Source organism: Bidens hawaiensis, unplaced genomic scaffold (assembly GCF_021521415.1).
Source record: "Bidens hawaiensis isolate Kalapana, Puna unplaced genomic scaffold, B.hawaiensis_p1.1 tig00053946_1, whole genome shotgun sequence".
In the NCBI taxonomy this organism is placed as follows: Eukaryota; Viridiplantae; Streptophyta; class Magnoliopsida; order Asterales; family Asteraceae; genus Bidens; species Bidens hawaiensis.
The window spans coordinates 26,181-39,482 of record NW_027499710.1 but is presented as its reverse complement, the minus strand read 5'-3'; the positions used below and the strand labels follow the sequence as shown (position 1 = coordinate 39,482).

The window sequence follows — 13,302 nt, the reverse complement described above, 5'->3', positions numbered from 1 at the left end:
TATATCATCTATGATTTCCATTATATTCTTATCACTTCTCGGATTTTCATCCCCCCAACATTCACGATTTAAAATTTCTGAGATTTCTTTCATTCTTCTTTCTGATCAAGCATACTCATCTGATTAAATGGCTGGAGATAAAAAGGATACTCCTACTATTAACGAGGTCACCGTGAACCTTAAACAAAAGTACTATGACGATGTTGTGCAAGTATACGGTTTGGCACCGGAGTGGGATCCGGAGCGTCTGGCAGGTTGTTCGGTCACCACCAGTCTTCCTCCGAGGAAGAAGGCTGTATATGTAGATCACTTTACGACGGGAAACTTCCGAATCCCTGTAACAAAGTTTGTCCAGTCAATCTTGATGGCTTATGGAATATATATCTCATTTGGCATGTTTGCCGTGTTCTATAAGATGACCTTTCGCGATGGATTATTCAGCTTTGCTTCTGTCGAAAAGGGGGTTATAGGTACAGAATGGATCCGTAGCCTTCATGGTTGGAAGCCAAAGTTTTTCTGTATCCGGGAGGATGTTATTCCTTTCGTGATGACTAAACGCGAGACGAAGGATGCTCCACCCGTGTTTCAGGCTGCTGCTCACGAGGGTCTATCATGGTTTAAGACACTAACTGCCACGCCGACTCCTATGCGCCCTATTCATGAGGGGGTGATGGTGAGTGCGAAGATGAACCGCTTGTGGCCGTTCCCTGGATTGGAACCGTATTATGAGAGGACCAACAAAAGTAAGCTTGGTATTACTTCTTTCCTTTCCTTAATGAATATCTAACTTTTGACTTGTATTATTTGTGTTGTATAGGTGAAGGCTCCGCCTTTGACACTCTGTTGGATCGTGAGGGAGGGATGATGGTGCGTCTTCCAGTTGATCCAAGGGACGGGCCTTTTTTGGAACGCACTCGGATCCACTTCTTATTCCCCACCGCATTCCGCCCGGAACCAGTGGTTTCCGAGGCGATGTATGCAAGAGGTGAGGATTACGTCCAAGAATGTATTCTAAAAGGTGAGGGCATTCTACAACCCCGACCTGTGACTGCTATTACATCTAGCGGAGTGATTATACTCTTTTCGTCTAGCGAAGAGTCGTCACTCTGCGAGGAAGGTTTCTCAGTTGATGCTACTAATGTCGTGCAATCGACTGTAGGTTTGACCCGTCAAAGAGCCGCTGCCAGCTAGGCGGCTGATCATGATGACGATGCGGATGCTACTACTGAAGGTAACCATCCGACCACCAATGACACCACTTCCGAGGGTGTGCATCACGTTGGTGATGCGGGCGCTTCCAAGGCGGCCGGTAAACGGAAGGTTAATCCCGCCAAGGCTGCACCAATAAAGAAGCCGAAAAGGTAAAAGCCTGCGGCTGCTTTAGAAGCACGTTTAAATCAACTTGATTCAAAAGATATCTCTTTAGGTGAGTTCAATGCTTCCATTTCAATTAACTTTTGTGGGTCCACTTTATATCTAATTCTTGGGTAACCTGTTTTCAGTGGGTCTGAATGATTTCTCTGAAGATATTCCAGGTCTAAAGAGTTCAACTGCACCACCTCCTCCACCTCCCAATACTGCCAAAGATCCGATTACTGTGGCGGATGATTCCCCTTTGAAGAATAAGGAGTTTGATGATACTGACTATGTCAGTAAATCGCCTTTTTACTATGTTCATCACTTTGGGGATCAAGGAGGGGCAAACATGTTTGGCCCTGGGCCTCAGACTTCTTCGCCTCCTCATGAGGAAGACCTTGCCCCACATAACCCACATTGGTCCTTTGCCGGAACTCAACATTTCGCGATGTGGACGTATGCTCTGAATATATGCGGGAGAGTCTTCCTCCTGCTGAATAGGAGCGACATCGCCGTCGTATTCGCCAAGAATTGTTGAACTCCAATTCTTATCACTTGGCGAATTCGATTTCTACCAACCAGGAGATACCCCGGGATTGGTTGGCGATGAATGAGGAGTGGGACGAACTGGCGACTGCCACGTCCGATGCGAAGAATCCACTTCGGGAGGGCTCTTGATGACAAGTATGTTGTGATAGGTGTCATCCATGAATCCAATCCAGTTTGAATTACCAAGACTTGATGTTGCGGAACAGACGGACAGTCTAGTATTTCAATGCGGATGTCTTTGGAAAAGTGCTCAAAGTTTGTTGAAGCCAGTTTGCTAAGAGCATCCGCCGATTTGTTCTCGCTTCTTTTTATGTGGATCACTTTGCAAGAGGAGAACTGAAGCATTAAATCCTTCGCTTGTGATACATAGGAAGCCATTATGTCATTCTTTGATTCGTACTTGCCATTGATCTGTCCCGCAATTAACATGGAATCTACGCGAGCTTCCAAGTGTTTAACCCCAAGCTTTTTGGCTATCCGTAAGCCAGCCAAGAAAGCCTCGTATTCTGCTTCGTTGTTGGTACTCTTGAAATCTAACTTTATGGCATACGTAAACTCATGGCCCTCAGGATTAACTAATCTTAGACATGCACCGGATCCCTCACTACTTGAAGCTCCATCTGTGAACAGCGACCAAATTTGTCCCTGCTCCGGAGGTGCTTGAGATTGTTGCTCGATCAAACATTGTTTTTCCTTGTGTTGTGGGACCTCTGTGATGAAGTCTGCCAACACTTGTCCCTTAATTGTTGGCCTAGGTTTGTATTCTATCGCGTGTTCACCTAGCTCGATGGCCCATTTTGCCAATTGCCCAGACAATTCCGGCTTGCTGAGAACGTTCTTGAGTTTGTATCCGGTCAGAACGTTGATGGGATGCCCCTGGAAGTACCTGCGGAGGCGTCGGACAGCATAAACCAGTGCCAAGACAAGTTTTTCCAGCATGGAATATATTGTCTCCGGGTCTAACAGTGTTCTACTGACGTAGTAAATTGGTGTTTGAACGTTCTTTCTATCCGTCAGGAGGACAACCCCGATGGCAATGTCTGAAGCCGATAGATATAATGTTAAAGGTTCTCCCGCATAGGGTGCTGTTAACGTGGGCAATTCCATCAAACATTTCTTAACCTCCAAGAAAGCTTGTTCCGCTTTCGCGGTCCATATGAATTGTGCTTTCTTGAGGCAATGCCTTAATGTTGAAACAAAAGGATAAGATTTGGCTGCATGATTCACCAGAAAACGGTTCTAAGCAACCAATCGACCATTGAGTGTCTGGACCTCCTTGAGGGAGGAAGGAGAAGGCATGCGGGCAACATCTTGAATTTTATCCGGGTTAGCTTTGAAGCCCGCACCCGTGACAATCACTTCGAGAAATTTTCCTTCCTCCATTCCAAACGAACATTTAGCTGGATTCAGCTTCATGTAGATGCTCTTCAAGGTTTCAAATGTTTCTACTATATCCCTCAACATTTGGTCTTCCTCAACACTTTTAATCACAAGGTCATCCATATAAACCTCCAAATTTTGACCAATTTGATTTTTAAACGCTATGTCCATCAATCGTTGATATGTGGTTCCCGCGTTCTTCAGTCTGAAAGGCATCATTTTGTAACAAAAGGTGCCTTGATCAGTACGAAATGTTGTTTTGTCTTCATCCCTCGCGGCCATACGGATTTGATGATAACCTTTGTAGGCATCCAGAAAGCATTTAAACTTGAACGGTGCCACAGCGTCAACCTTGAGATCAATTTCAGGTAATGGATAACAGTCTTTGGGGCACGCCTTGTTTAGATATTTGAAATCTATACACATCTGCCACGTCCCGTTACTTTTGGGTACTATGACTGGATTGGCGACCCAAGTCTGATATTGAATCAGACGGATAATCCCAGCCTGTAAGAGGTCCTGAACCTGTTCATTCATTGCTTTTGTTTGGTCTGGACCCATTCTTGCGTTGTTTTTGAATGATTAGTGTAAACAACGGGTTTACCCTCAGTTTGTGTTCCGCAATATTCCGCGGGACACTGGTCATGTCCGCGGGTTGCCATGCGAAGACATCAATATTTTTTAAAATAACTGTTTTAGAAAAGTCCTTACTATCTCAGAGATAGCAGGTCCAATTGTTACAGTCTGATCAGGAAACTTCTTGTTTAAAACCCATTTCTCTGGTTCGGTCCTCTGAGCTTGTCTTGGGATCTTAGTAGGTTTTGAGCTTTCTGTTGCAAAGCAATGTCGATTGACATGAATTATTGCTACGCCAGTGCGGGTTGGAACTCTTACCGCACCGTGAGCCGTTGACGGATGGACATTGAAGTCACCAATTGCTTCTCGTCCTAGGATAATGTCATGTTTCGATGTTGCCGGTAAAACCAAAAATTCGACCTCCTCAGTTCTTGAATGCACTCCGTCGCTTAAAGTGACCGGGAAAGAGATCACCCCTTGCGGGTGCATTATCTCTCCACCAAATCCTGATACAGGAGTGTGAATAGGCTTTAGTCTTTCCTTATCTTCGTCGTCGAGTTGCTCAAAGCATTGCTCGTACATAATGTCAGATGTGCTACCAGTGTCAAAGAAAATATATTGGGATCGGTAATGACCGAAAAGAGCAGTAATAATCAGGGGTTTTTGTTGCTGGGACCTCCCTTTATTCGTGGAAAGATCACTGGCTCATTCTTCCATTCTTCATCATCGGACTCTCTTCTCTTTTTTCCCACCTTGTGTCCACCTTGAATCATGTGAACGTTCAAGTCCTTGACTTGCTTTTTGGGTGGGCCTTGATTGTCCCGCACGGGAGCTTTACCAGTTCCCGATCTTCCATCTTTCACCAGGTGTCCAAGTTTTCCAAACTTTACAGCCACCTCAATTTCATTTTTCAAAGCATTACATTCGTTCATGTTGTGACCGATGTCATTGTTAAACGAACAATGTTTCTTAGCATCAAGGAATGACCTCCTCGTGAGTGGTTGTGGTTTCCGAAAATTCACATTTTCTGTGGTGAGAATTTCTGCAGGATTCTTGGAAAGAGGAGTCCATCTGTTGGGACCTCGATTCGAGGGTCCCCCTTTGTTCTTGTTACCGATGAGGGATCTCGCATCAAATGGCTTTGATGCTTCCGCGTTTGGCTGAAGTCTTGACTAGATTGACCCATTTGCCTGTTTATTGGGTCTCGGAGTATGAAACTCGACTTTGAAGTTTTGTTTTGAAGTTTTATACCCAATATTTTTTCAGTGTTGGCAAACAACTTTGCCGCGGTCATAATGTCATCCCATTCTTTCGGCATTCCATCTCTACCAGTAAGTGTGCGGATCAGCTCGTCACATTTGACATTCTTGCGGAAGGCACCGCGAAGCATGTCTTTGCTGATCCCACCGATGTTCAAACTTTCGTCATTGAACCTGGTAATAAAATCTTCTATGGATTCGTTATCACGGCGAATAACATCCAAAATTTCTGATTGGTCACGCGTATGCTTCTTCTGTTGGCTAAACTGTTGAGAAAACTTTTTCACCAAGTCATCCCAACTAGAAATCTGACCGTCAGGTAATTTTTCAAACCATTCTCTTGCTGCCAATGTTAGTGTTAATGCGAACATGTGACACCAATAAGGGAGCGTCCATCCGCTCACGCCACCTACCGCCATAAAATTTTGGAGATGATCACTTGGATCAGTCATACCATTGTATTTTTCCACCGATGTAGGTATCTTAGCATTAACAGGAAAGGGCGCTGTAGCAATACTTTCTATAAATTTTGACTTCTCGGCGAAGGCTGCCGGGCAGTATGGCTTAGAGAAATCTTTCTCTGCATCGCTATGGTATTCAGTGTGACGGATTTCGTCCCGCGGACGACTGCTTCTTGCTCTTGAACTCATCCCACTATCTCCGGTGTAACGACTGTAGTCTCCCGGGCGATAGGTTGAGTCATAACTATCATACTCATCCAAGTAAGATGGCATCCGCATATCCATGCGAGGACGAGGGCGCAACCTTGATAGTTCACCAAATTCAGGTTCCGTGTGTTGACTGTAACGGATCTGACTTCCCTTCACTGTTGGTGGAGAAGAAAGAGATCTCCGGGGGGATTCCTCATAAGTCAGAGCACGAGCATGAAATCGCTCGTTACGTTTTCTGCGCTCATATTCGGCTGTCAAACTTTGTTGTTGTACGTGGAGCCATTCCTCTGGGGATAGTGCTCCTCTAGATCTGAAATTACGTTAGTGAGATCTCGCCATGTCAGAATCGCCTGAATCATCCTCCAGATCCAATACTGACCGAGTTCGGCTAGTCTCCCCCATAATTCGCCCGAGATCACCCAAATTGGAACTATCCAGTGCCGTAACACGTCCCATATCTGTGGGAGTGGGACCAGTTGGTGCTGTAACATTTTCTGGGGTAAAACCTCCGGGTGTTACCTCAACATTCCGTGACCCCGGAATTGTGACACGTTCCAGAGTACGACCACCTGGAGTCGTGATACATTCAAAAACGTTTGAAGTAAAACCATGAGGTACTTCCGTGTTAGTTACACGTGAATCAGGTGCAGGGGTTCCCGTCGGCTCTTCAGGAAGTTTACTCATATTAAACGAACCAAAAAACCAACGATAACTTGTGCTGTTCTAACACCGAAACGGATGGCGCCAATGAAGAAACACAGATCCAATCCCCGGGTATGGGTCTTGGATCCAATGACTCTACAGGGTACAATATGATAATTACCTAAACAATATGAGTATAACTTCCCAAAGTCCAATGACCGGAAACCTGCAAAACAGACACCGTGAGTCTCGTTACAGGAAGGACAAGAGGGGGGGTCTTCCTGTAACCACCCTCCGGCGTGAGAATCAGTATCGTTCGTAATAGATGAAGTACTGATGTGAAATAGAGTAAGTACCAGTGAGAGTAAATACGAGTGAGTGTGTATGAATACCTCATGCAGGTTGACAAGGTATTTATAGCCGAAGGGTGAAGGAAGGTAATTGGGCCAGCTGTCCTCCTTCTAGAAGATCTTCATAACCGCCTGGATGTGTGTCCTTTTGTGATAGGTTGAGCTATACGTCCTATGTGCATGGGTATAACAACCTAGACACACGTCACCTTGCAATAGGGTGTAACACGCCTTGGCCATGTGCACGGTTATAATGATCTGGCCAGGTGTCCTTCGCCTATTGGCGGGCGAGTCACGTATTCTTCAAGTAACAATATTGAACATTCTTCTAGAGGATAGTTAGCTGATGACAACTGTTCAATTGGCATTGCCTTCCGGTCATTTTAGCGGATAGGTGTCCTATCTCACGGATGACTTCTGAGGGTGCCTGGATGCTTCCGCGTGAGGTGTGAGGACGTTCTTCCTTTACCGTGTTATGCGGGTGATCCATATGTCCCACGGGTAGTACACGAATGGTTCCTTTATGACCCACGGGTGGTACTTATGAGTATTCGGGTCTTTTTGGTACCCTACCTCTGTATTAAGCATATTTACCAAAGAAAATAGAAAGATGCCATATTAGAAAACAAATAGATGCCAAATTCTTTAATTCATACTTCATTAATGCGTAATATGAACATTACATAGCTTCTTATAGGCATAAAATTAAATTAACAAATTATCCAGTAAGCCACTATGTGACCCACGATATACTAATAAGCATAATAATTTGATTAAATAACAATTTGAATTGATGGAAGAGGACGTGGGTAGGCACATATCAAAGTTTTCCTATTGAATCCTTTGTTGGAGCAGAACTGGTGTTTGTATTGCTTGGGGGTTTATGAGTTTTCCCTTTCTCATAGTGCTTTATTAGTGTGGGGTTTGTTTCTTTATTGACACCTTGTTAGGGGGTTGCCTGTGTGACGCAACACGGAACGACACCTAAAGGTTGTTACCGAACCAAAAACTGAATAAAGCTTTGACTTACATTAAAAATCTGTTGTTTGAAATGGGTTATACAGATAAGTGTTTTCGTTGGTCACTAAATATGTTTTGCAACAAAATGGATTAACAATGTTTGCACCTAAATTTTAAGATACATGTTGAAAATATCAGGTGGTAAATTTAGGTATAAAAAAAATTGTTGTGCTATTTTTATCACTGTATTTTTTTATATTAATTTAATTGTGAATTGCAATTAATAGTGTTTTAAAAACCGGTTCAAACCGGCCGGTTAAACCGGATTTCGCACAGCAGACCAGTATTTTGAGCCCGGTATTTTTGGTCGGTTTGCTAGAACATCGTGCATGCGGTTTTTTCTGAAATACCGGTTTTTACCTGCAAACGGTTTTAAGTATGAGAATTTTTTTATATTTGCGGCCCATATTTTTCAAACAATTATTTTAACACAACAATTAACATTTAAACATGTAAACTTTAGGGCTATTTTTTAAAATTGAATGCTTTTGTATTATTTTTTTTAATGTAGATTAACTTTTGGATTATTTTATGGTATGAAATCATTTACTTTTGGGTTACTTTTGGAGTTGAAGTTGAATTTGTAAGAAATTATAAGGTAAACTATTCATCCGGTTGAACCTTCGATATAACCCGGTTCAACCAGTTATACCATTTTTAGTCCAATCCAGTACAAATACAATACCGATTTTTAAAACATTGGCAATTATTAACAAATTGTGGTCATTGCACAATCCCTTTCAACACACATCATATTAATGCAGCAGACTTTCCACAAGTTATTACATAGGATGACAAGGTATGATAAAATTTTACATTGCTAAATCTGGCTTGAATAAACAGAAGCAAAGTTGTGTTCTTTTTGTTTATAATTACGGGTAAGGCTAAACGTACCCCTCTGGTTGCTTGTCATACCCCCTTGAAAAAACCAACTTTCATACTACCTTTTGATGAGGCAAGGAGACCGACGTTGGTGGAAGGACTGCAAAGTCATACCTGGGGAGGCAGTTGTGACTCAACATCGACTACTAGTGACAGATATAGCCTTCAGAAATAAGCTGACTGTTCGAGAGAAGAAAGGTACACCGAGAATTCGATGGGGAAATTTGAAGGACGAAAATCTCCTACTGTTTAAGGATAAACTCATACTGCATACGCGGGCTCGACTAAATGGGGACTCAACTCATATATGGGAAGCTATGGAGACAAAGATCATCCAAGTAGCAAAGGAGACTCTCGGGGTCACAACAGGAAAGACAAGTGGGCATAAGGAGTCTTGGTGGTGGAATGACGCAGTGCAAGACAAGATAAGGGACAAACAAGGATGTTTTAGGGAGCTAATGAGGTGCACGAATGAGGAGGAGCGAGTGGAATTGAGGGACAACTACAAAACGGCCAAGATAGAGGCGAAGAAGGCAGTGGCGGAAGCAAAGAAGGCGGCCTTTAAACGGATGTATGAAAGTCTAGAAACAAAAGAGGGGGAACATGCTATGTTTAAGATTGCCAAAGCCAGGGAGCGTAGAAGGCAAGATCTAGGACCGGTGAAATTCATAAAGGATACAGATGGGCATGTACTGGTCAAGGAGCAGGACATCAAGCTAAGATGGCAAACCTACTTCCACAATCTTTTTAACAATGGGAGAGCTTACCAAGAAGAACATGACAACACAAACTTTCAACAACAACAATCGAATAACTGCTACTGCCGACGGATCACACGAGAAGAGGTGAATGATGCACTTAGGAGGATGGGAAGGTCTAAGGCAGTTGGCCCAGACAACATACCCGTCGAGGTGTGGAAGTGTCTGGGGGAGGAAGGAGTCATGTGGTTAACTACTCTGTTCAATAGTATTCTCAAATCAGGTAAGATGCCAGACCAGTGGAGGAGCAGCGTTGTAGTTCCTATCTATAAGAACAAAGGAGACGCCCAATGTTGTGGTAACTACCGAGGAATCAAACTACTAAGTCATTCTATGAAGCTATGGGAAAGAGTGATTGAGGGTAGACTTACACGGGAAACTCAGGTTACGGTCAACCAATTTGGCTTCATGCCGGGGCGTTCCACCACATAGGCAATACACCTTATAAGAAGATTAATGGAAAAGTATAGGGAGAAGAAGCGTGATCTACATATGGTGTTTATTAACCTAGAAAAGGCCTACGACAGTGTACCACGACAGGTGCTCTGGGAGTGCTTGGAGGGTAGAAGAGTGCCCAGGAAATACATAGAGATAATTATGGATATGTACACCAGGAGTGAAACAAGTGTCCGTGCGCCAGTGGGGGATACTGATTTCTTTCCTGTAGAGGTAGATCTTCACCAGGGGTCAGCGTTGAGCCCGTTTCTTTTTGCAGTAGTCTTGGATGAGTTGTCAAAGTCGATTCAGGGGACTCTCCCGTGGTGCATGATGTTCGCAGACGATATTGTGTTACTTGCTGAGAAAAAACAAGATCTAAACATGAGGCTTGAGGAGTGGCAAACAACCTTAGAGACAAAAGGTTTAAAGATTAGCCGATCTAAGACGGAGTACCTCCACTGTGATTTTGGTGGGATAAACGACAATGAAGACGCACAGATCACAATTGAAGGGCAGGTGGTCCCGCAGGTAACGAAGTTCAAGTATTTAGGATCATTTGTACAGAGCGATGGGGAATTAGACAGTGATGTGACCCATCGAGTTCAGGTAGGATGGTGTAGATGGAAATCAGCCACAGGTATATTGTGCAACAAGAGTTTCCCGACTAAACTAAAGGGAAAATTCTATAGGGTGGCAGTTAGACCTGCAATGCTATATGGAACAGATTGTTGGGCCATCAAGAAGGCACAAGTGCGGAAGATGGAGGTAGCAGAAATGAGAATGCTACGTTGGATTTATGGGCACACAAGGCTAGACCGAATAAGAAACGTTGTGTTTCGCGAGAGATTAGGGGTGGCGAACATAGCGGACAAGATAAGAGAGTGGAGATTGAGATGGTTTGGACATGTAAAGAGAAGACAGACGACGAATCCTGTTAGATCCGTAGAAAACATTACTATAGAGGGGAGGAGGGGTAGAGGACGACCGAAATTGACTTGGGATGAGAGGATTAGGCATGATTTGATAGACCTAAACCTCTCCGAGGACATGGTTGAGGTTAGGAATTCGTGGAGAAGTAGAATTAAAGTTAAGGATTTTTAGAGAGAGTTGATTACCTTAGGGCTTAGACTTAACTTATTTAGGTCACATACCATAATGGTATTTCCCTTACATATATTATTATTATTATTATTATTATTATAATTATTATTAGCTTTTATATATCTGTTAAACTGTGATCTTATTATTAATATTATTATAATTAGTAGTAGTTTTTATATAACTGTTAAACTTTGATTTCCTTTATTTTGCTTCATACACATGTACTTAGAGCCGAGGGTCTCTCTGGAAGCCACCTCTATATTCCTTTGGATAGAGGTACGGTGTGCCTACATCCCACCCTCCCCAGACCCTACTTATAGCTTTGCTGTCGGTGGGATTTTACCGGGCATGATTGATTGAGATTATTTTTTTACAAGTTGCATTTTATTTTTATGATTTCGGGTTTCGGGTTTCGGTTTTAGGGTTCGGGTTTAGGGTTTGGGTTTAGGGTTCGGGTTTAGGGTTTAGGGTTCGGGTTTAGGGTTCGGGTTTAGGATTTAGGTTTTCGGGTTTAGGGTTTGTTGGTACATGTTTGTCAGTAGTTCATAGTCTAACGATTGTAATCGAGTCTGTAATGTAATTATGTTTTTGATTATGTTTATGTTTATGTAACGAGCGAAGTTGTCAACAAGTTTGCTCAGGCGAACTTGTTGAACAAGCGAAGTTGTTAACAAGTTCGCTCTGGCGAACTTGTGGAACAAGCGAAGTTATAGACAACTTCGCCTGAGGCGAAGTTGTCGTGTTTATATAACTGTTCACCGTAACAGTTCGTTAGTTCGAGAGTTAGTGAGTTCGCGAGATTGGTTAGGGTTACGTGTTTACAAGTCAGAGTCTGTAATAGTGACCGCGTGTCACGTGTTCGTGTTATCAATATAACGTGTTTCGGTTATTGCTCGTGTGTTTGATTTATACGTATTCTACGCTCGTATCTAACTACGCAGGGATTCCGCACCTGCGCAGATAGCGACATCCCGTGTACGATCCGTCCAGGAACCTACAATTGGTATCAGAGCCATCGGCTCGATTGTGAGGTTCGGGATTTCACGCGGGTGTAAAAAACGTCTCGTTTGACCTATTAACGGGACGAGTTTTTGTTCGTATTGAGTTCTAATCACTATATACAGTCATTTTCAAGCCTTTACAACGACCGGAAACTGCAGATTCGTCGTCATCAGATCTGAATATTTTCAGTGTTCATCGGGCGAAGTTACTGTTCTTCAGGCGAAGTTGCCGTCACTGAAAGTAGGGTTTCGGCGAAGATATAAGGTTAAGCGAAGTTATTCACAACTTCGCCTGCCTCATAAGTTCGCCTCAGCGAAGTTATCCTCAACTTCGCTTACTTGATAAGTTCGCTTACCGTAAGCGAAGTTATTCTCAACTTCGCCGAGTCACACGAATTTAAGAATTTTTCCAGCGAAGTTAACACTTAAGCGAAGTTATTCCTAACTTCGCCTTTAGTACTGTTTGGACAAATTTTTTAATTTTTCGGGTTTTGAGAAGATGTCGCAAATTAACATCTCTGAATTGGTGAAAATGGAGGTCGAAGCGGGGTCAGCCACTAAGGCCCCAAGGCTGTTAAAAGGAACCGACTTTGTTGCATGGAAGGATCGGTTTATCCAGTATATTAAATACCAGGATGCAAAGATGTGGGTGTGCATCCAGGATGGATATATCCCACCGACCATGGTGTATGAAGGTCGTGATGTGGTTAAGAAGTACAGCAAGATGGATGAAGAGGAGAAGAAGATGTACGAAGCCGAAAGCAAGGCTCACGCAGCTATCATTATGGCTCTTCCACAGGAGATCCTTCATACTTTCAGGAAGTATACATCGGCTCGAGAGCTTTGGGATGCTCTTGAAAATAGATTCGAAGGGAACGTAGGTATTCGTGCCTCGAAGATTAAACTGTTGAAGACTCAGTTCTCTGTCTTCAAATATTTGAAGAACGAATCTCTGGATGATATTATCACTCGATATTATCATCTCATGACAGAGCTAAACAACTATTCGATTGCTTACAGAGAAGAGGAGATAGTTGAAAAGCTTCTCGATGCTCTCCCACCGAAGTGGGAAATGTACACAGTTCTGATGAGGGAAGACAGAGACTTTCCTAATTGTGATTTGGAGACTGCAGTTAACAAGCTCAGAACCTTTGAGCTTAATATGGTACGTAAAGAGACACCAACAGATCAGATTCAAGACCCTGGTATGTATGGTGCCAAACTTAACTCAGGCTCAAGTTCGAAGCCTGAATCTGCTGCTTACTACTCCAAAGGAGAGTCAGGTTCAAACTCTTCTCATTAAGGAAACGTTTCAGTAA

At 43.2% G+C, this 13,302-nt stretch overlaps 1 protein-coding gene across 1 annotated transcript; it reads right to left on the bottom strand.

Annotated features, from left to right (window-relative positions):
• Window positions 1–1,476: 1,476 nt before the first annotated feature.
• LOC143600328 (uncharacterized) lies at window positions 1,477–3,846 on the bottom strand. The gene is made up of 4 exons (XM_077078053.1): window positions 3,585–3,846; window positions 2,685–3,119; window positions 2,089–2,627; window positions 1,477–1,644 (listed from the first exon to the last, which is right to left on the bottom strand). Exons 1-4 carry the CDS (start codon window positions 3,844–3,846, stop codon window positions 1,477–1,479), a joined length of 1,404 nt encoding a protein of 467 aa, XP_076934168.1.
• Window positions 3,847–13,302: the final 9,456 nt, after the last annotated feature.

Bases quoted from the DNA above. Each gene is read 5' to 3' on its own strand.
- LOC143600328 (XM_077078053.1), bottom strand. From the start codon at position 3,846: ATGGGTCCAGACCAAACAAAAGCAATGAATGAACAGGTTCAGGACCTC. The intron at 3,120-3,584 runs GTTATCATCAAA...TGAATCATGCAG, and splicing joins CTTTCTGGATGCCTACAAAG to CCAAATCTTATCCTTTTGTT. The intron at 1,645-2,088 runs GTAATTCAAACT...TTACTGACATAG, and splicing joins TTCCGCAACATCAAGTCTTG to TCAGTATCATCAAACTCCTT.